The sequence below is a fragment of the Saccostrea echinata genome, unplaced genomic scaffold (genome assembly GCF_033153115.1).
Source record: "Saccostrea echinata isolate AGI-Se365-2 ecotype Australia unplaced genomic scaffold, CSIRO_AGI_Sech_v1 ptg000008l, whole genome shotgun sequence".
NCBI classification, from domain to species: domain Eukaryota; kingdom Metazoa; phylum Mollusca; class Bivalvia; order Ostreida; family Ostreidae; genus Saccostrea; species Saccostrea echinata.
The window spans coordinates 10,990,001-11,010,236 of record NW_026889757.1 but is presented as its reverse complement, the minus strand read 5'-3'; the positions used below and the strand labels follow the sequence as shown (position 1 = coordinate 11,010,236).

General features: G+C 32.0%; 1 protein-coding gene across 1 annotated transcript in view; it reads right to left on the bottom strand.

The window, feature by feature from the left end:
- Window positions 1–1,881: 1,881 nt before the first annotated feature.
- LOC133181066 (tripeptidyl-peptidase 2-like) overlaps window positions 1,882–20,236 on the bottom strand; it is a 19,804-nt gene continuing 1,449 nt past the window's right edge. Inside the window, exons 2-27 of the mRNA XM_061315608.1 lie at window positions 19,993–20,121; window positions 18,751–18,945; window positions 17,765–17,889; window positions 17,277–17,440; window positions 16,244–16,398; window positions 14,000–14,076; window positions 13,522–13,649; window positions 13,069–13,168; window positions 12,843–12,976; window positions 12,368–12,498; window positions 11,209–11,544; window positions 10,933–11,009; window positions 10,225–10,331; window positions 9,865–10,019; window positions 9,494–9,610; window positions 9,153–9,253; window positions 8,731–8,830; window positions 8,493–8,630; window positions 7,059–7,300; window positions 5,262–5,340; window positions 4,565–4,737; window positions 4,201–4,300; window positions 3,939–4,069; window positions 3,486–3,672; window positions 2,910–3,029; window positions 1,882–2,565 (exon numbers count right to left, since the gene is read on the bottom strand). Coding sequence (XP_061171592.1) covers window positions 2,476–2,565; window positions 2,910–3,029; window positions 3,486–3,672; window positions 3,939–4,069; window positions 4,201–4,300; window positions 4,565–4,737; window positions 5,262–5,340; window positions 7,059–7,300; window positions 8,493–8,630; window positions 8,731–8,830; window positions 9,153–9,253; window positions 9,494–9,610; window positions 9,865–10,019; window positions 10,225–10,331; window positions 10,933–11,009; window positions 11,209–11,544; window positions 12,368–12,498; window positions 12,843–12,976; window positions 13,069–13,168; window positions 13,522–13,649; window positions 14,000–14,076; window positions 16,244–16,398; window positions 17,277–17,440; window positions 17,765–17,889; window positions 18,751–18,945; window positions 19,993–20,121 — 3,591 coding nt within the window. The 3' untranslated portion in view covers window positions 1,882–2,475. The remainder of the gene's footprint in view (window positions 2,566–2,909; window positions 3,030–3,485; window positions 3,673–3,938; window positions 4,070–4,200; window positions 4,301–4,564; window positions 4,738–5,261; window positions 5,341–7,058; window positions 7,301–8,492; window positions 8,631–8,730; window positions 8,831–9,152; window positions 9,254–9,493; window positions 9,611–9,864; window positions 10,020–10,224; window positions 10,332–10,932; window positions 11,010–11,208; window positions 11,545–12,367; window positions 12,499–12,842; window positions 12,977–13,068; window positions 13,169–13,521; window positions 13,650–13,999; window positions 14,077–16,243; window positions 16,399–17,276; window positions 17,441–17,764; window positions 17,890–18,750; window positions 18,946–19,992; window positions 20,122–20,236) is intronic.

The window sequence follows — 20,236 nt, the reverse complement described above, 5'->3', positions numbered from 1 at the left end:
AAAATTCAAGTCCACGATATCGTGTCAATATCGAATCATATTTGTACAATTGATCATGGTTTCACCCCCACCCACCCCCCAAAAACAGTATTTTTAAACATATGAGTAACTTGAATACCATCACTTTCTGAAGTTTTCTTTATATTGTCGATATCGACGATATCGCTTCGATATTAAATCATGTTTGCTCATCCCTTGGTGATGACCTTGTCATTGAATATGGGTGTCTCTGTTAAAATACTTTACACTGACGGAGATTGTATTTGGCATCGATATCGTCCATATCGACAATATCGTTTCGATATCAAATCATTTTTGTCATCGCTCTTGTGGTTGTATTTCTTTATGCAAGACTCATGTATATGAACTTTCTGAGTATTAAGTCTGCCCTGCTGTCGATATCATGATTGTTCAAGACGTGTTTTTTTTACCAACCTTCACCCTAACCTTAACCTAAAATTTACCCTAACCCCTGACAATTACAACCACTAACCCTCTAATTATTTAAATATTCAAGTCAAAAATGTACCAATATCGACATTGCGTGTAGTCTTATATAATTATCTTATACATTCACCTGAAATTAAATTTTACAGAATAGGATTAATATCAATATGATATCGTCATGATATTGTCGATATCGACGATCTCAACAAGCTAAGGCGCTCGGTTTTATATATGATATCCAGTAATTCCAATTTCATAGTACATATTTGGATAGATATCAATATGATATCGACATCAAATTCGTTCTTGGACATGTTTGGATTAGTGATAAGCAGATCACCCTGCCTGACTAAATCTGTCTTCATTTTATGACAATACTTTGCGTGATGATTAAAGGGAACTCTTAAACAAAACTCAATTTGTGAGATTATTTTTTATTGCATTAATTTTCTCTGAAAAGTTCAGATATAGAGGACAATGCTGATTTAGAGGACAATGCATTACATTCAGATACATATTTTTATGTGAGGAACTTCAATGAGGTTTCACAATAAGTATTTTGTGACATAATACTGAATCTAAATATTCCACAGAAAATTAAACCTTAAAATGAAGTCTGACAGAGATTTGTGACATGAAAAAAAATTATGAAATACAATAGATATATAACAAATTCTGACAATGACCTAGAGATTCCTATTTTAAAATAATTCTTACAAAGATAAAAATAGACAATGAATAAATCTCAATGTAATATCTTCTAAAAGCAGATCTGGTGTAAATGTGATTTACTCCTTATCACAGTCTATGCAAGTACCACATAATGGTCAATCTTTGTGGTTGTTTTGGCAAAATTTTGCATGTTAATCAAAATCAAAATAAATTAATTTACTAAAATTTACCATATATAAGATAATAACTGAAATATCTAAGAATATTAATTTTTTTAAGTATTTCAATTTCTATCTTACATTAGCAAATTCAATAAAATACTGAATATTGAAAAATTCAAATTAGTCCTCTGAAGGATCAAAAGAAAAAAAAAAAGAACCACAGATATGAACTGGTTTACTGTTCATGTATACAACATATTTTTTAAACCTGTATACAAAGAATCATTTCTGATTTGAGGGGGAAAAAAACAGGATGACAGCTGACCATCAATCAATGTAAATCCTCTACAAAACTCCAAATGCTTTGTGTTGGCAGAGTCAAATACTGCAGGTTTGTGTGTCTAAAATATTCATCTAAAACAAGGTGCTTTTACTAATAATTGAGACAAAATGCCAATCCCAGTCTAAAACTTAGAGTAGCTGAACTGTTGAAATAAGTACTTAAAAGTACAGTATGTGTATCAAGCAAAGAGGCACAATACTAAATTCAAAATACGTATTACCTATATTACAGTTCTAAAACCAATATCTCAACAAAATTAAAAAATTTAGATCACATTTACAAATTTTATGAGCTTTAAATTAATAAAAAGATACATTTAGAGGTGAATCTGTCATCTATAAATTATATGAATATGTTTATTATCACAATAACATATTGAATTCCAACTTGAAATTTCTCCCAAAGTACAGACAGTATTTAATTTTTCATGACTCCACAATACTTGCTTGCATTAAAATTAAAGACAGTGAAAATCCGAATAAATACCACATAAAATTTAGGTACATATTTGATTTCTTTTACCCATCTAACAATACATATCTAATGTACTACATATACACTCAATAGAGTAACAACATGTATATCCTAATACCATACCTATTCATCATAATACAGCAATGTTTAAACTACAACCACAGATTTTCACATGCACCTTTTAAAAGTTTTATCAGTACATACATATTCAAAGACAGGAAATCTTTGAGCAACAGTAGTATCACTTGAAACACATAATACAATATAAAATTAATTCAATACATGTACATTGTACATTTCCTACCTCAAACTACTTAGTTACTGTGAATACCTCACATTTCAATGTGAGGACAATGAAAGACTAGTGGTTCAGTGACATCAGAAAGGTCGGTAGGTCTTGGGATACCTGAAGTGTAGCCAGTTTTCCTGGTGTATAACACAATGGTCCCAGCCTAACTCCTTGAACATCTAAAGGAAGAAATACTATCTTCAAGCAAATGACAGTTTAATAAAGCAGCTAGAAAATACATTTATCATTCTAATTAACTAAATTAACAATTAAAGTTTTAAGGTTTGATGACTCTTAAATTTGTTGCTAGTGTAGGTTTTCTTTTAATTTATGTGTACATGCATGTATGTAATATGTGTTTTCAAAAGTAAAGTGAGGGGGAGTGTATGTGTCTTCATATATTTTATTTGCACAACTAAACATGCTTATTTTGTAATATAAATGAAGTTTATTAGCTTGACTTGTATCAAAGAAACCCTAAGAAATTAGGGTTATTAGAAATTAGAAATTATAATTTTCTTACTTTGACCATTGTGACTTCAATTTCCTGAGTTGGTTTCTCCTCATAACTCTTCTGCAGAATTTTCAGAGCCCGTCCATAATGCTTCATGTGTTGAGCATACATCATTGTGAAATAAGACACCTAAAACCAAGATAAGAAAGAATTACAAATTTTCAAATACTGAACTGAAATAAAAAATATATACACAAGTGCAGAGGATGTACTGTATAAGCAGAAATTTTAGCGAGGATTCAATTTTGGCATTTTTAGCGAGGGTGTTGAGATCGCTAAAATTAAATATAACAATTTATTCCCACTTTATATGTTATACTGTTATCTTTCAAGGCATCACAAAATCCCTAAAATTACTTCTTGCTAAAATTAAATACCAATTTTTTTTAAGGAAAAATCACTACATTTGCAACTTGCTAAAAATTCCACTTATACGGTAATACCAAATTCATAATACATGTACTTTCTTTCATAAAAACATTTTTATCATTACCAGGTGAACTTTTTTAGTATAAAAACTAGATTCTAGTACAATTCACCTGTAGGTATGGAAATTATGTCCAGTATATATATAGCCAGAAATACCTTGGAATCATTGAGATCTATCCACTGCTGTAAGTTCTGATAAGTCTCCTTCATGTCTTCAGTGGTCACACTGGGCAGTCCCTCAGTGTCCCCCTCCTCTTTAGCCTTTTCCTCCAGGACACTGACCTGGGCTTTACCTAATCTAAAGTAGCTGTCAATCAGCATTTCTTTTACCTTGTCTTTCTCACTGGAATGGAAGTACATTCATCTCTTATTCATGTACACATGGACAAAATATAAGTATGCGTCCTCTGCTTACACTCAGAGAAAAATTCATTCACTTTGCTATAAAGAAATATCATAAAAAAAAACTACACACTTTCAGTTATATCAATTATTACCAAGACAAACTGAGAAAAAAGTTAGTACATGACATTTGAGAAATTCTGCAGTACAAAAGACATTTTACTCAATGTACATGTAATAAATCCAAGGATTAAGTCAGGTACACACCCTTTGATTGTAGCTGCCTCTGGTCTTGGGTCTGACTTCATACCATAGTAACTTAGCAGTTCCTTTTGATCAATTTTGGAAATGATGAATTTACTCAGGTCAATAATTTCACCCAGATACTTTTTCCTATCCTAGATGAAAAATGCAATATACAGTAAGTATAACTCAGTTAACTCACTTAATAATGAAGAACCTAGAATGATCCTGACAGTCATATCTAAATTAAATTATTTTGGCAAAAGATACATGTATGAGGCAGTACCTTGTGGTTGTCTAGACTCTGTAGTCTGGCAGTAAACACTGGTAAGTGATCAGGGTGTTGACTCCTTAACTCATCAAACAAGGAATGATCTGGTTCTAATCTACAAATACATAGATATCATTTAAATAAAAAAAACATTCAGTGCATCAGATGCAATCAAAGGCAAAAAAACTATTCCCCAATTTTCTAATTTTTCTTTTCTTTTTCTTTTTTTTTTTTTTTTTTGCATTCCCCTCCCCCTCCACCCCTCCTTAAAATTCCACTGAATCTATTTTTAATTTTCAGGATGGAAAATTTTGTCTAAGAGAGGAGTTTAAACATATTTCATTGGGTATCAAAATAAATATTAATTAAATAGAATTACTTTGAGATCCATGAGATTTGTAGGTCCCTGAGTGACTCTTTGTATTCTTCTTCTTTTGTTTTCTCCTTCTTTTCACTTTCTTTCTCTCCTTTGTCTTTGCCTGCCTTCTTCTCTTTCTTAGGGTTATCTTTCTTGGCTATTTCAGTGATCACATATTTAAAAGGTACACTACTCTGTAAAACATACAAAAACTATTCATCAACAGATTGTAAGAAATCCACTGTCATTTCATTTGAGTGTATAATGTACATATATCTGCAGCAAACAAACCATGTTTAAATTTTGAAACATTGATAGTTGCTATTCCAACTGAACTATATGCGGTGATTAAATATGACCATCAAGCTGTTTTTTCCCTAATTGTTTTCATTCTTATAATGCAGATATCACTCTTAATTTCTGTACATGTTTTATGTGAAAAGAAAAGAGAGAGAGAGAGAACAAAGTCTAAGACATGAGCAAACATGTTTAACAAAATAGACTGGACAGGTGATCCAAAGTGACATCAATTAGTTAAATTACAATGTTCTAATAATTAACCCACGTTTAAATTTATCTGGCCACTGAGTAAATTTCTTGGAACTGCATCAGGAGACTTAATAATTTACTGTAAACCTTCAACACGTTCAAACTGGCTCACTTATATCAATTTTAGTAATGCAAACTTCATACTGTTTTAGTAATGCAAACTACATACTGTTTCAGTAAGAGGTTCACTCTTCAACAGAGTCAGTGTCCCCAGTAATATCTGTCCTGGTTTGGCATTTTTAGGAATTCTGCAAAAAAAAAAAAAAAAAAAAAAAATCATATAATTTTTTTCTTTTTTTTCTTTTTTGAAAAAGAAATAACTCACTACCATTAATTAAATAAATTGTTACAACACCAATGGTTTCAAGGTACAGGAGGTTAAACCTTTACCAGACAGGACCAATATTTGACATTCTTGCATTTTCTAAACTAAACAACAAATATCTAAATACATGTACATGTTGCTGAAGCAACTTCCTTACAGGGATGGGCACGATTACTGAAAGATGTAATCGATTACACTCATTTTTGTCCTGTAATCGATTACTTTGGAAGATGTAATCGATTAATAATCGATTACTTCCAAGTTTTATCCCTTCAAATATCAAAGCAATATTTAAATGGTAAATGTTGATGTTATCCACTGAAGTTTGAATGTGTTCCTGCAGTTTCAGTGCAGATTCTTTTAAGGTTTTATTCTGGCTAACATTCTAACTATATGCCCAAATGAGGGATTCTCTACCATGGAAAGTGGAGACATGATTCCTACAATAAAATTTGCCAAGGAATTAATTATTCCTTTCAATCTTGGATCTGAACCTCCATATTCAGATTTGACTTGTTGCAAAAAGTATTTAATATTTTATTGTGAATTACTTCATTAGAAGTATTTGGGTTGCACGTATGTTGACAGTACACATTCCTGTACGTGTGTTTTTTTTTGTTTTTTGTTTTAAGTAAATTAGAACTCTTAGTAATAAACATGTAAATTAAATGTGTCTTTAAGTAATTCAACTAATAGCACAATTTCATTCTGTATTGAAATAAGTGTTTTGAGAGCTATTAATTGTTTTAATAATACTGTTTGTCTTCAATGGAATGAAAGTTAAACACTAGGTAGTTCACAGTTTACACCTCATTATCTGCAAATCAGAGATGTCTCGGTCAATTCATTAGCCAATTAAGATAATCAAACACAGTGACACACTCCCTCTCTTACAGACACTTATAACCCCTCACTGATATAAAAGCAACCTTACAATTTTGAATGAAAACATGAGAATGATTTTGCAAATTTTAAAGTTACTAAAACACAGGTTTGAAGTTGTATTAACATTTTCAGATATGAAAAAATACATGTATTTCCATCTTCTTTTTTTTTTTTTCGAGTACAGTGTAGTTTATTTACCAAATTATTTATATTTAATGCAGCACTTAAATCTGTTTTTGCTATCTATATTTTTTTTATTACAAGACAAAGTTTATCTACATCTGAAATATGAAAATTAAAGGACATGCAGCAAGAGGACAGTGGGTCAAATGTAAAATGCACACGAAAAATCTGTATATTTTATTAATAAATGGTTGAAATACACTTCAGAATTATTTAATACTTGAACAGAAGGTCTATAGTGCAAAATTTATTGAGAACATTATTAAACTTATGATAATAAAAGTTAGGAAATCTAAACATTACACTAGGTGGTTAACTTTATATTTGATATTTATGTGTGACTGACTGGAAATAATTCTCCAAAATAACATCCATTTATTTATAAAATAATCGAAAGTAATCGAAAAGTAATTATAATTACATTGAAAATTTTAGCTGTAATCGATTAAATTACGATTACAAGTAATTGAAAATCTCTTCGATTACAGATTACTGTCGATTACTTGAAAAAAAGTAATCATTACAATCGATTACGATTACTCGATTACGATTACCCCATCCCTGCTTCCTTACTTGTCAGAGCCAAGTGGTGCAACAAAAATTGGCTGCAGAGCACCTTTCCCTAACACCAAACTGTTACACTTCTTTCCTTCAAAGACCTTTTGCCAGCTGCTGTAAGTATTCAGAGCGATGGGAGATGCCAATTTGTACTTGATCTGAACCACCAGGTCCTTCAGTTGTTCAAGTTTATCCTTCTTCTCATGACGAACTTGAAGCAACAATGTGAAGTCTCCTTTTTCCAACTTCAGTGTGTACTGTAATTTTCAAGTTTACACACAATGTACCCATTTGTTTATAATAAGAGTGCTACATATTAAATTGTGTGTATATTAAACAGATCAGTATACTTGTATACTGAAACGCAAAAGAAATGCAACATCCTATTTTAGAGGGGAAAATCATATAAAGGATATAATTTTGTATCTAAAAAGTACGGATATCTTCAACATTGTAAGTATCGATAATTTAACGGTTGAATGATTTTTATGCCATAACCGGAAGTTAAGTTTGAGCCCACTGAACAGAAATCAAAAATTGCATGTTTAACAAAACATTTGACAAAAATGTGGGGTTTTAAGGGTTTGTATCTGTTTATCATAAGTAATGCAGCAATATTTCGCAAAATAAATTCTCCTTTCGTTTCTGGAAGATATGCCAAGGCTTCCTGAAAATGACTTAAGTACGCATTTCAAGTGCTCTACTTGGAAAATCTGAAAATAAAGGTAATGGAGAATTGCAGATGCAAAAATGCACGACAACACGCCTCAACAGGCTCATACGTATCATTAGCATGAATGATAGTCCGTGGACCGGAAGTCCAAGTGTTACTACACTGCGCTAGGTTAGAGAAAATTCGACTTCATCATCTGAAAAACAGACATTTAAAAATGGCAAAGAATATTTTTTTCACTCAGATCCCGAGATTGATGAACTTATTGCATCGTGGAAATCAAGCTGCAATTGTTGTGCATGGCAGTCTTCCACGCTATAATTGAATGGCTGAGAAGGGGGGTGTTTTAACAGTTATGTGTTACTTTCTAAAGTTAAAAGGTAATCATTTAACAATGTTAACAAATCTTTGATGGTTTTAAATCGAGTTTAACTTAACTGTAATCAGTTTTGAAAATCATTAGTTAAAAGGTTCAAATATTTGTAGATTACTGCTTGTTGCGTTTCTTTTGCGTTTCAGTATATTTCTTAGTCTGGAAGAGATACCCCTTAAATCCCATTCAGACAACCTTGATTTTAGATATTAAATCTGCAATATTCTCATTTGAATTTATCTGAAAAATTGCTCTGAAAATTTATATTTCTATTTACATAAATGTCATTTTCTGGTTATCTACAAAGTTTGTTAGTAATCTTGTACAATGTACAATTTCAAATGTCTCAATGTAAATTAATGTACAGATCACCTCTAATATGATATTTGTAGTTAATTCTTACTCTGTTGTGGAAGGCATCTCCACATCCTAAATACTGTTTGTTGGAATCAAACAACATCCAAAGCTGACTCTCGTACTCAGACTCGTACAGCAATGGACTAAGGAACGAGCAGTTAGGAGTTACATCCCCTCCCTTGTCCTAAAGGAAAAAGTATTTGCTTAATATGTAAAATACTAATGTACTGGAAGTAAGATAAATATAACCTCTTATTTAAATGTAAATTTAGTACACGTCTTACTAGGTGGAAGTTGTAGGTGAGTTCCAATGCAAATATATGTCTCTCCTCTGGCAGAGTGTCTCTAGATCCTGGTAGAACCTTTATCTTGTATTCTGTTGGCCTACATATAAGTATATAAAAGACTACTGGTACATGTACAATGTTTGCCTTATAATGAATTTTAATCAATTTTATTATACTGTATATTCATTCTCTCATTCAAACACATTGCAATACTCAGTTTGCTTTTCACATCCAGTATTTAAAATAATTTATCATCAGAAAAGAATCAAAATTTCTTATAAATCTTTATAAAAACAATTTCCTTTAGGTTTTAATTATTTAAGGAATATACTGCATTTCAATTCTTTTCTGGGATATCAATTTTGGCTTCATGAAAATTCATGATGATAACCCCACATTTATTTAACATGTCAGATTACCTGAGAGGTTGTACCAGTGTCTTCAGTGATATGGTTGGACTGAGCTCCTCTCTCCTAAGGTTGGCTCTGATATTGTATCTGGCCACTCCATCTGAAGCATGCTGCAAGAACAACAAGGGAATCCAAATGATCCTACTATCTCCTCTTTAATCAAATTGATTTTTTATTAAAAAAAAAAAATCCTACTATAAACCCAATAAGGATAAGTGTTGGAGATCTAAAACTCATTTTGCGTTATGAACTCTATCAGAATTCTGATTCACAAACCTATCTCATTTTATGATTGAAGAAATTTGCTCCTCCAAGAGGAGAAAAAATTATTCTGATTGACAGACACATACCAGAACAGGTTTCTTTACATCCAGTGTGACTCCATGGAATGTTATGCTGTAGTTAAGAGTAACATCCCCTAAATTGGCCCACCATTTGGCTATACACAATTCCAAAGTTCCATTTTCCTGTTAATTCAAAAACTCACAATTCAATTCACAAACATGGTATAAAACTTTACTTTTTACAGGGAGGTAAAACACCCTTTACATCTCAAAATTTTCCTCTAGTGACTTCTAAAAACCATAAAACAAAAAACAAAAAAAAACAAAAAAAAAAACAACAATGAATGATGGTTAAATTTTAAACATGAAATTTTCTTTGAAGCTTGTCTGATCAAAATTTAATTTGCCAGAAGGCATGAAGCTATAGTTACATGTACCTCCACTCTAAATGCATGTTTGGACTCCCCACTATCTGATAATGTGATAAACTTTTCAAACTCAAGTTTGGTGTACTGATGCTGTGGTAGATTTTGTACAGCATGTAGTAGCATTCTGCAGCTCTTTTCTTTATCAGTCGACTCAACATTCAATACTGAAAACAAAATAAACAATTAATGCTTTTTATCTTTCTTTTTCAAGCTTAGTGAAAATGCCTCAAGATTTCATCTTTCTCAAACATATCAAAATTGACTGCAATCATGAAGAAATAATATCGGATGCATAACCACACATCACTACATCTGCTTGTACATGTATGTTACTGCAGTAAAACCACCAGAGTGGGTACATGTACCTACCTGCAATATTTGCACCTGTAGGAACCTTAATGAAATGACGATGGATTTGTCCTGGTTTGAAGAGCATGTTTGAGAAAGATTTCTCCCACTTGATCTCATCATCAATTCTTAAAAAAAAGTGAAAATATTTTGGTTTCAAACATGCGTTAAAAACTTCCTATATAGAACATTCTTCTGGCAGTGTTCCACCTAGGACAACGATAGGGCATAGCACCAATCCTTTTCTAGTGGTGTCTGTGCCCTTTTTACTTTTCCCTTTACATATTTATTACAATGTACTAAAGCTCTGAATTCCAATTTCAACCTCAAGATGGCATGAAGCCATACTCTTCAACTAAACCAGGCACAATATTACAACATTGTAAATTTGCAAAAGATACAGCTGTATATGGCTAAATTTAAAGTTGTAAATGTGAAAACAAATGACGTCACTGACACACAATTTAGTAATTTTATCTGACTACTAAACCAATTTTTAGATATTATTAAAAAGAAATACTCATAGGACTGACAATATGCATCCTTAAGAACAATCGATTTATTCAATTCAATTCAATTCATTGACATCACAATGTTGGCATACAGTCAAAATAAGAAATCAAATGACAGATAACAGAAAAAAAAGAAGAATATTATAACATAATTGCATGCAATTCAATTTTACACAATTCCTTATATTCCTTTTATTTATAATAAAACTTCACTTACTTGCTTGGTACTACCACTGTTATTGGAAATCTGAATACAGGGCCTTTTTCAAGGCACTTCACATCAAAGCCTTTCACCTTTAAATAAATTTATTCCACAATTAAAAAAAAAAAAAAAAGACTGAATTCTGGAAAAGGCAATTGTTTCTCATAGGTAAACATGTAAAAGTTGTGAAGTTCACCATTTCAATGTGCACACTATATATATATATATATATATATATATATATATATATATATATATATATATATATATATATACTTATAATTCGAATACCTCAGTGTAATAAACCCCTTCACTGAGCCCTCTGTGATCCACCTTAACACTGAATAACCTCTCAACATTCATCAATTCTAAGTGGGAGGGGCACTGCACCCAGGAGGCATCACAGTTCAAATTAAACTGCATGCAGAAGTTAATTTTCTCCTCCTGTTCCACGTGGTCCTCAAAGAAATTTGGTGAAATTGACACCTTTGTTTCATAAGGTTTACGGAAGTGATGGGGTTCCCTCAGATAAATTCCTCTCTTTCCATCTGAACTTGAAAGCTTGAATTCTACCTTAACCTCTGGTTCTTTGGCAAAATTGGTCAGAAAATCATAGGCCTTCTCCACCTGCATGTAAATTATGTTATTGTTAAAACATAAACTTCATTTTGGTCATTCAAATCAAATGTTGAAGAAGATTTACACATACATGTGTACATGAAATTTAATTGATATGATACATGCACAGTGTATATGACTCTCCTTCAAGAATGTAAATACATGTATAATTTGTAAACATGTATGAGCATTATTCAGTATGTATGCCTAAGAGTTATTAAGCAACATGAAGTACAAAAAAAAATATCAATGCAGAATAAGAGAAAATATTATTTATATGCAACAAAAAAAAAACATAGTTAAAGATAATTTTTAATATGCATTTCATATTGGACACTGGGGACTGACAATATTTACAGCTAAAATGAAGAAAGGTATCAGCCACAATGAAACATAGTAAAAAAGCATCAGACCTGTTTACCCATATTGTTGTCTTTCAGTATTTTTTATTAGATTTGTCAGTGAAATTTGGCATTTACCCGTAAGATTTTACTTTCCATCGATTTTACATATATTACTAGAGAAACCACCGCGTTTTGGCAACCCAACATCACTTAAGTGTTTGAAATCTTTCTTTTTTTTAGTGATTAAAAAGCGTCAAACTGAGACAGATCATAACGAAAACTATCTGCTAAAATCCAAACGAACGGATTTCGGATTTCCGTATTTTCATTAAAGTAAAACGTGAGAAGTATTTAAGACTCAAAATCCGTACAAAGTACGGCGAAATCGTAAGAGTAAAAGGTCTGAAGCATACATGTAACACCCCCACCCCACCTCCACCCCCCCAAAAAAAGGCCAGGGTGGATATACACTGCAAATTAGAATTTACCTGTATAAGACCATGTCCCAGTGCTTGGACCTCAATGTTTGGCACAGCAGTGGCTGTATTTATCAAAGCCCTCTTCACACTAAAAGGTGAATATTCTATACCATTGGCTTTCAGTCCAGACAGTATAAGTCCTGAAAAGAACTCAGAATTTTAAACAAAAAAATTATATTGTCTCTAAAAGCAAACTATGACTGAAATACTAAGAACTTATTTCAAAGAAACAGTTGTTATATATTCCAGTATGATAAAAAATGAAGTTCATGTTGACCTTCAGTGAAATATATTTAGTTGGTAATATGTCTATGCACTTATTAATTTGATGAGTCAATTGTAGCTGTGGGCACTTTTATTGACAGGTGCATTTAAGTGATTGAGAATCACAATCAAAATAAAATTTTAAAAGGGAAAAAAAATCTTGAGGGATAAGAATGATACTAAATAGAACATAAGTTTGTAAATGTAGAAAAAATCCTACCTATACAACCACAAGCATTTGGAGAACTCATGCTTGTTCCATTCATCAGCTGATTGCCCCTCAGAGTCCAATTTGGAACGCAGGCAATGGCACCCCCCGGAGCACTAATGGTCACTCCCAGATCGCCGTCATGTCTGGTAAATTAAAAGTCATGGCTTTTTTAAAGATTGACTGACATAAAAAAATTTGAGCTTTGAAAAATCTACTTTACTTAGTGTATACTTACGTTGGTCCTCTAGAGGACCATGTGTACTGGTTGCATGGCAGTTTTTCCATGAGGGAGTACTGAGCTGCCATCATTGCTGGAGACACCATGGCCCCTACCCCTGCACAAACACAAATAAAAAATGATCGATTTCTTTCAAACAAAAAAAAAAAGAAAGAAAGATATTTAAGCACTTATAATAATATATCTTTATGCTGTACAGACCTGTAAAGAAAAAAAATTGAGAATAGGGCAGTAACACAATCAAATATCAAAATCTGTTATGTTTTTGCATTGCTGCCAACATCCAGGAACATCATTTAAAATATATAGACTTAATAGAGATATTGCATATCAAATATGAAATTTTGTTATTAAAATACCTTCCATTATTAGAGATTTTATTACTTTTGGACAATCCTTATTGTTAGCACCTTAGAATATTGAATGAACACAAAATTTAAACACCAATACCTATCAATGCATTAGTGGTGCCACCAGGGCACCCAACAGTAGAGAGGGCGGGGCCATTGTTTCCAGCACTGCTAACAATAATCACCCCATGTTTATTCACAGCCTCTGACAATATATCCACCACACGCCTAAATCAATATTGAAATAACCAATAAATGACCTGTCAAAAATAACTGATTTGTAACATGGTGTCTGAAATACTTCATGTAGAAATTTTAAACTATTCCATGAGTGATAGCAAAAGACATGGTATTTCAATTAGCCAGTGGATCATGCTGACAATCAGACACTGCTTATTGAGTGAGATAAGTGACTCACCTTTTGGGGGGAAAGAAAATTAAATATCCCTTTTAAAAGGAAAAAAAAAAGAAGAAATTTCCAAGCTCCATAAAGTAGGACTATATAAAATATTCTTGATCCACTATATATTTTTTCATATAAAAATACATACTGGTATATACATGTAAATGATGCATACCCTGAATCTGGCCAGCTAGCTGCCTCACCATAACTATAGTTGACTAGATCACACTTATATTCTATCACTTTGATCATCTGAAAATACAACAACAACAAAAACTAGAACTGTCCAAAAGGGACAAATACCCCCCGCTGGGTTTTTCAGAGAAAGTACCAAATCACTAATGTTTTGTAGATTTGAGAGGTGTTCACAATTTACTTAAACATTTACAGTGAAAATTAAATTACTCATTATATTTTTTTATACGCCCGTCTTAAGACGGGATGTATTATGTTACAGCGTTCATGTCCGTCCGTCCGTCTGTTAGCTTTTTCATGTCCGGCTCATAACTTTAATACTATTAGGCCTAGAATTATTAAACTTTGTCAGCTGATACATCTAGGGTAGAAGGTGTGTCGCACATTAAAACCAGGTCGCTCTGACCTTTAATTAAGACGCTATGGCCAAATATGGAAAAATCATAACTAGAAAACCATTAGACTTAGAATCAAAAAACTATGTCTTTTAACTTTTAAATTACACAATCCCAAAAGATGTCAGATCAGTATTGCAGTATCTTTATTAAAAAAAGTGTTTAATCAAGAAAATACTAGTCTTATTATTTTCATTATGTTCTTTACAGCAGTCTGTAACAAGAAAAATTCCACCTCTCCCATGGGTGTAATGATCAGGCACTGGTCAAGGAAAATTTTGATAGCAGAAAATTACATGTCAAATTAGAGATAAATTAATGAGTTTAGTGTGAGGAGATAACTGGTAGAGCATCTCTGATCAAGCAGGTGTTATCTACATCTCTTGGGAATTGGGCAAAAGGAATCAGTCTCTTAATTAATTGCTTGTGTTGTATTGAATTGTTCTTGTTGGCTAGTCTTACTTTCAAGATAAATCTGATGTAATTAAAACTATTTTGATATTGTATATAATAATTAAAACTTATATGATATTGTATAATATAATTTAAACTAATTATTTATTGTACGTTTTTTATTTTAATTTCTATATCTTTACAACAAATTGCAGACTGCCTTGTCTCGCTAAGATGTCATTCGAACAATTGAATCTAAACTGTTTATGATAATTTAACAATATTTGATGGGCATATCATGCTGTGGTGGGGCACTTTATTTAATGAATGAAACTAAGGTGCAGCCTAATAAAACATCAATACTAATAATTACAGTGTTTTTTATTACATTGAAAAAATAGTTTGCAACTATCTGTCATCTTTGTGAGACATGACACTGCAAATTGATCGTTGAAAAAAAAATGATCATAATTAATTATACAAAATCAAATTGATCTTAATACCTTTATATCAAACTCATTTTAAAAATAAAAGGCTGGTTCCAGTAACTATGTATTTTGACAGACATAAATTACAATTAAGAGACTTAGACAACAGAGATCTTTATTTCTTTCTGCCCAATTCCCAGGAGATATAGATGATAAGACCTGCTTGATCAGAGATGCCCTAACAGCTTCCCACACTGAACTCATTAATTAATCTTTAACTGGATGCATGTCCACTCATTACTCCCAAGGGACAAATGGATTTACACTATCTGCTGTGTAATGTAAAAACTGTTTTTAATACTTTGTGATTTTTTTTTAGTTCTAATGAGTTGTTTTAAGCTGTAGTTCACATATTTGTACAGATGTTCTAGATTCTATGTCTCACACCTTAGACATGAACCCGAAATGACTAAGTCAATAAAAATGAAAAAAAAAACACAACTGTAAAATGCAGAAAAATTATCAAATAATGTTGAAAATACCAGGTGCACATCTTCATATGGTAAATAATAAGTGTACAAATTTTCATACAAATCTATGCAATAGTCTCTGGGAACAGATCCAGACAAAACCATAAAATAAAAATGAAAAAAACACCTGTAAAATGCAAAAAAATTATCCAATCATGATGAAAATATCAGGTGCACACCTTCATATGGCGAATAATAAGTGTACAAATTTTCAGACAAATCCTTGCAACAGTTTCCAAGAAATGGTCCGGACAATGTCTCGTCTACAGACAGACGGACAGACAGACAGACGCACAAACTGATTCCAATATACCCCCCCCTAAACTTTGTTTGCGGGGGGTATAAAAATCATTATATTACAATGTACCACTGTAAAGTATTTTCTTAAGAAATGCTCTGTGTTTATAAAAGATATTTCCCTTTCAAATCAAATAATAATTGTTTTTTAACTTAAAAATGTCTAAGCGAATATACTTACAGCCCTGACTAGTGAGGTGCCAGTCTCCATAGATCCCAGCCTTGTGTCCCCTATTTTAATGGATATAATTTGTGCCCCAGGGGCTACTCCATTTCTCTCTGGTTGGTCAGGGAAATATCCAGCTGTAATCCCTGCCACATGGGAAGCATGGGCCCCTAAAATAATAATAAAAAAAATTGTAAAGAATGTGCTATAACAAATTATATGTATTGAATAATTTCACTGTAAAAAAACAAAAAAAATCTGTTATATAACCCATATTCCATATACTAAAATTATAATTGAAAAAAAAAAAATTTGGTACATATAGATGCAGATGAACATTTAATTTATATTCAATGTTTCTAGAATAAAACATTCTGAATGCCTACCAAGTTGCTGAATATTATGTGAGGTGTAATAATTTACATGTATTATTTAGATGCACTTGGTGAAAAATTATGTTGAGATGACACTTCAACTCTGTTGAAATCAATTTGGATACTGCTCCCTCTGCTCCTGGGTGTACTGAGATATGTATAACACATTAAAAGTGTATATTTACTGCACACAAAGAAGTGAATTAACACAGCTCTCTGTACTTTTTAGATCCTAAATGTATATCATGCTATCATTTACTGGGTGTTCCTAATAGACCTAACATATTTAAAACATATTCTTTGACTACTACTAATACAACAACAAAACATTCCCTGTTTATAATAGCTAGCTTTCCTGGACCTGAAATTATGACCATTGAAAAAAATTTGCCTGTTTAAATTCATACTACCATTTTAAGTGTGAGTGGTACATATACATAAATGAAATATACACTTTTTTTAGAATGCATGGCACAGTTGCTTTCTGGTTATACATTGTATCCATTGCAATTTATTTTTACAGATGTCATCATGTGCTGCAGATTTGCAGCTGATACACATGGTGGTCAATCCCTGTATATATCCCATACCTCCTGACCAGACCTTAGTATAGCTATTATAACTTCTTTTTTATAGGTCTAAATTTAAATATAAAATACAAGGGCTAGTTATACCTGCATTTGTGACAATTTCAAGGGTGTTCCCATCATTATAAATATTGACAGTGTAGTTCATCATGTCTATCCGACTGAAGGTGCCGAACTCTTGTTCTTCATGGTAGCTGGCCAGCAGTTTACATTCACACAAGTCTCCCCTTTCTGTTGTGTCCACACAGGCTCTGCAGATAAACACTAGACTTTCAAATTCTGCTAGGTATTAACTTTAATTCAACTGTGTTTATAAGTTTGCTGAGAAAAAAAATTATATATGTTTACTCTTATTGAGTAAACAAGCGCAAATATTTGGTACCAAATCATCGAATTGTCAATTTTACACTGATTATAGAATCTGAAAAACGTTTACTTTTGACAAAAACATTATTGGAGGAAATATATTTCACAATTTTAAGTTCTGTATTTTCCAATCAATTACTTGAAAAATAAGCTCCACATCATTGTTTTTAATCAAAGTAATAATTTGCTCTGGATTATTGTAGACAAACCTCCAAGATGATCCATCATGGAAAACAACACAGTCATAGATAGGTCCACAGTCACTGTACTTCTTCTCCAAACTGTTCAGGATATCAACATAACTCTGGAGATTTTCTTTTTCCAGCTTATCGTCCTGAATAAAATTGATCAAATTACTCGTACATCTTTGTCAATGACATCAATGCCAATTAAACACCAGGGGCCCTCTTAACAAAAGAACTTACGTCTAAGACCAAAAATTAATTCTGCTTATAAATTTCTAATTTACATTAAATTGAAAATGGCTATAATCTTTTAATGTTACTACAGCAATTTTAAACAGAATCATTAATTTTGAAAAATTTTACAACCAACTAAAGTTTTTGGTCTTTGTCGTAAGTTCTTTTGTAAAACAGGCCTCAGGAACCTTATTCACAAAGCATCCATAATTTACATTTCTGACAGTGTCATAAATGCAAATTTTGTGGATTTATACTGATTGACTTTTTATGATGAATTTAGAATGAAGCCTAAAGTGGCAGAACTGTAGTGTGCAGAACATGCATTCAAGACAAAAAGACACAAATGAGAGTAACAAGTTTGTAAAATCTTGTAATATAGTGTGTATCAGAATGGGGGGGGGGTGTAAATCTGGGCCCCACACTCATCTTCAATAAAAGTTCACGTTCCAACAGCATTTAATCATCATGATCTTATATGTTTCTGTAATGTCAATTAAAAACTCACATTTCAATGAATAAGCACTTTCATGCTTAGTTCTGTTGAAATTGAAAGTAAGATATAAAGAAGTTAAAACAACAAATTAAAACAAAAAGAAACTTGTTGTTTTTCTAGATTACCTTGCCCATCATAAATTTTACTCATGCATATATCTGACACTCTGTATTGTGACTGACTCTTGCTGGTGTGTTAAAAAACATCAACATTTGCAAACAGTATATTTGTTTACTACCTAAATATTGATCAAGGATGCTCTCCAAGACAACCCACTGACCTGGTTTGAAGTAGATGCCTCGTACTGTTCAAGTTTTCTTGTGGCCTCAGCTATAGCCTCTCTGTGTGCTGGGTTCCAGTTTTTCTCTTTCCTTTCTTTATTGAGTCTATCCTGGAGCTTTTTTGGAAACAAATCATATGCAGGCTTCACTCCTACATGATATAACCCAGAGGGATTTGTCCAAGTGTCTGGAATCTATGTTGATTTATCCAAAGGAAAATATACATATGATTAAGTTAAACCATTACTCAAAGGCTCTTTCATCTATGTTGATTTAAAAAGTACATGAATGTTGCCAATCAATGGTATAATTACTAAATATATTTATTAAGGATGACAATTTAGTAACAATTTCATTGGTTACTTGGCTGGAATGATAGTAATCAATTGCAATTTGTAATTTGCTATTCAAAAAAATTTACCGTTATACTCACCTATAAGTCGTTTTTTTGGGAGTTAAACTTTGGTCCAAAACTCTTTATCTGACTTGTACGCGAATTATAAAAAGAATGGTATTTTAGTGGGTCAGTCCCTCTAATTTAAGCTTAAAAAATACAACCGACTTATAGGCGAACCGACTTATAGGTGAGTATATACGGTAATTATGTGTACATTTGAATGCAATTTCATTAAAAGATTGCTCTCAGATTCAATTGAAAGAAAAAGAATGTTGATTAGTTAATGTTCACAGACATCAAATTAAATTAATATGGAGATAATTAAGACTCTCCACAATGGAGATCATTGGAGTGTACATTGTACCGGTAAATGGTAGGGTTTCAGAAGTGTTTATTACTGTTTTAACACTGCATCTGTTTGTCCGGGATTCTTTTTTTATTAGTAAAAACACTAATGAGCACTGTAAACATTAATGTTTACATGCAACTACCTGCTTACCCTATCTATCCTCTGCAGTTGTTGATCAAATTATATTTTCAAACAAAAAAAAGTTTCAAGGCTTTCTGTTTTTTCTTGCTTATTAGGATTGAAATACATTTCATCTATATCGTTCTGATAGAATATGCAAAATTAATTTTACCTACATATGTCTTTTTTTTTTTTTAAATCTTTGTGTGACTATGAAAAGGGCTGTAAAAGCTTTCCATACAAGTATGTCAAAATAAGTGTAAATGTATTTTGAAACATCTAACTGGTTAATCAAATGGAACATGTTGTGGTTAACCGATTGGTAATTCTGCAGTTGGTTGCCATGCATCCTTAATATCTATATCTATTTCATACCTTAAGTTTCCGTCCAGTAACACCTGTAACTTCTCCATCTTTAACCTCTTCAATTCTAGAGGTGTCAACATCACCTGATCCTGTTGTGTCAATTAAGTCAATGATTTTTGGGCTTCCATCTGGTGTTGTCTTAAAAGTGATAAAAGGTTCATTATTTCTTTTTCATAAGTTTAAAACGTACTTAAAATTTAATGTGTTTTTGAATTAAAAGAAAGGAGGGGGATGTCCAATGACTAGCCCCTGA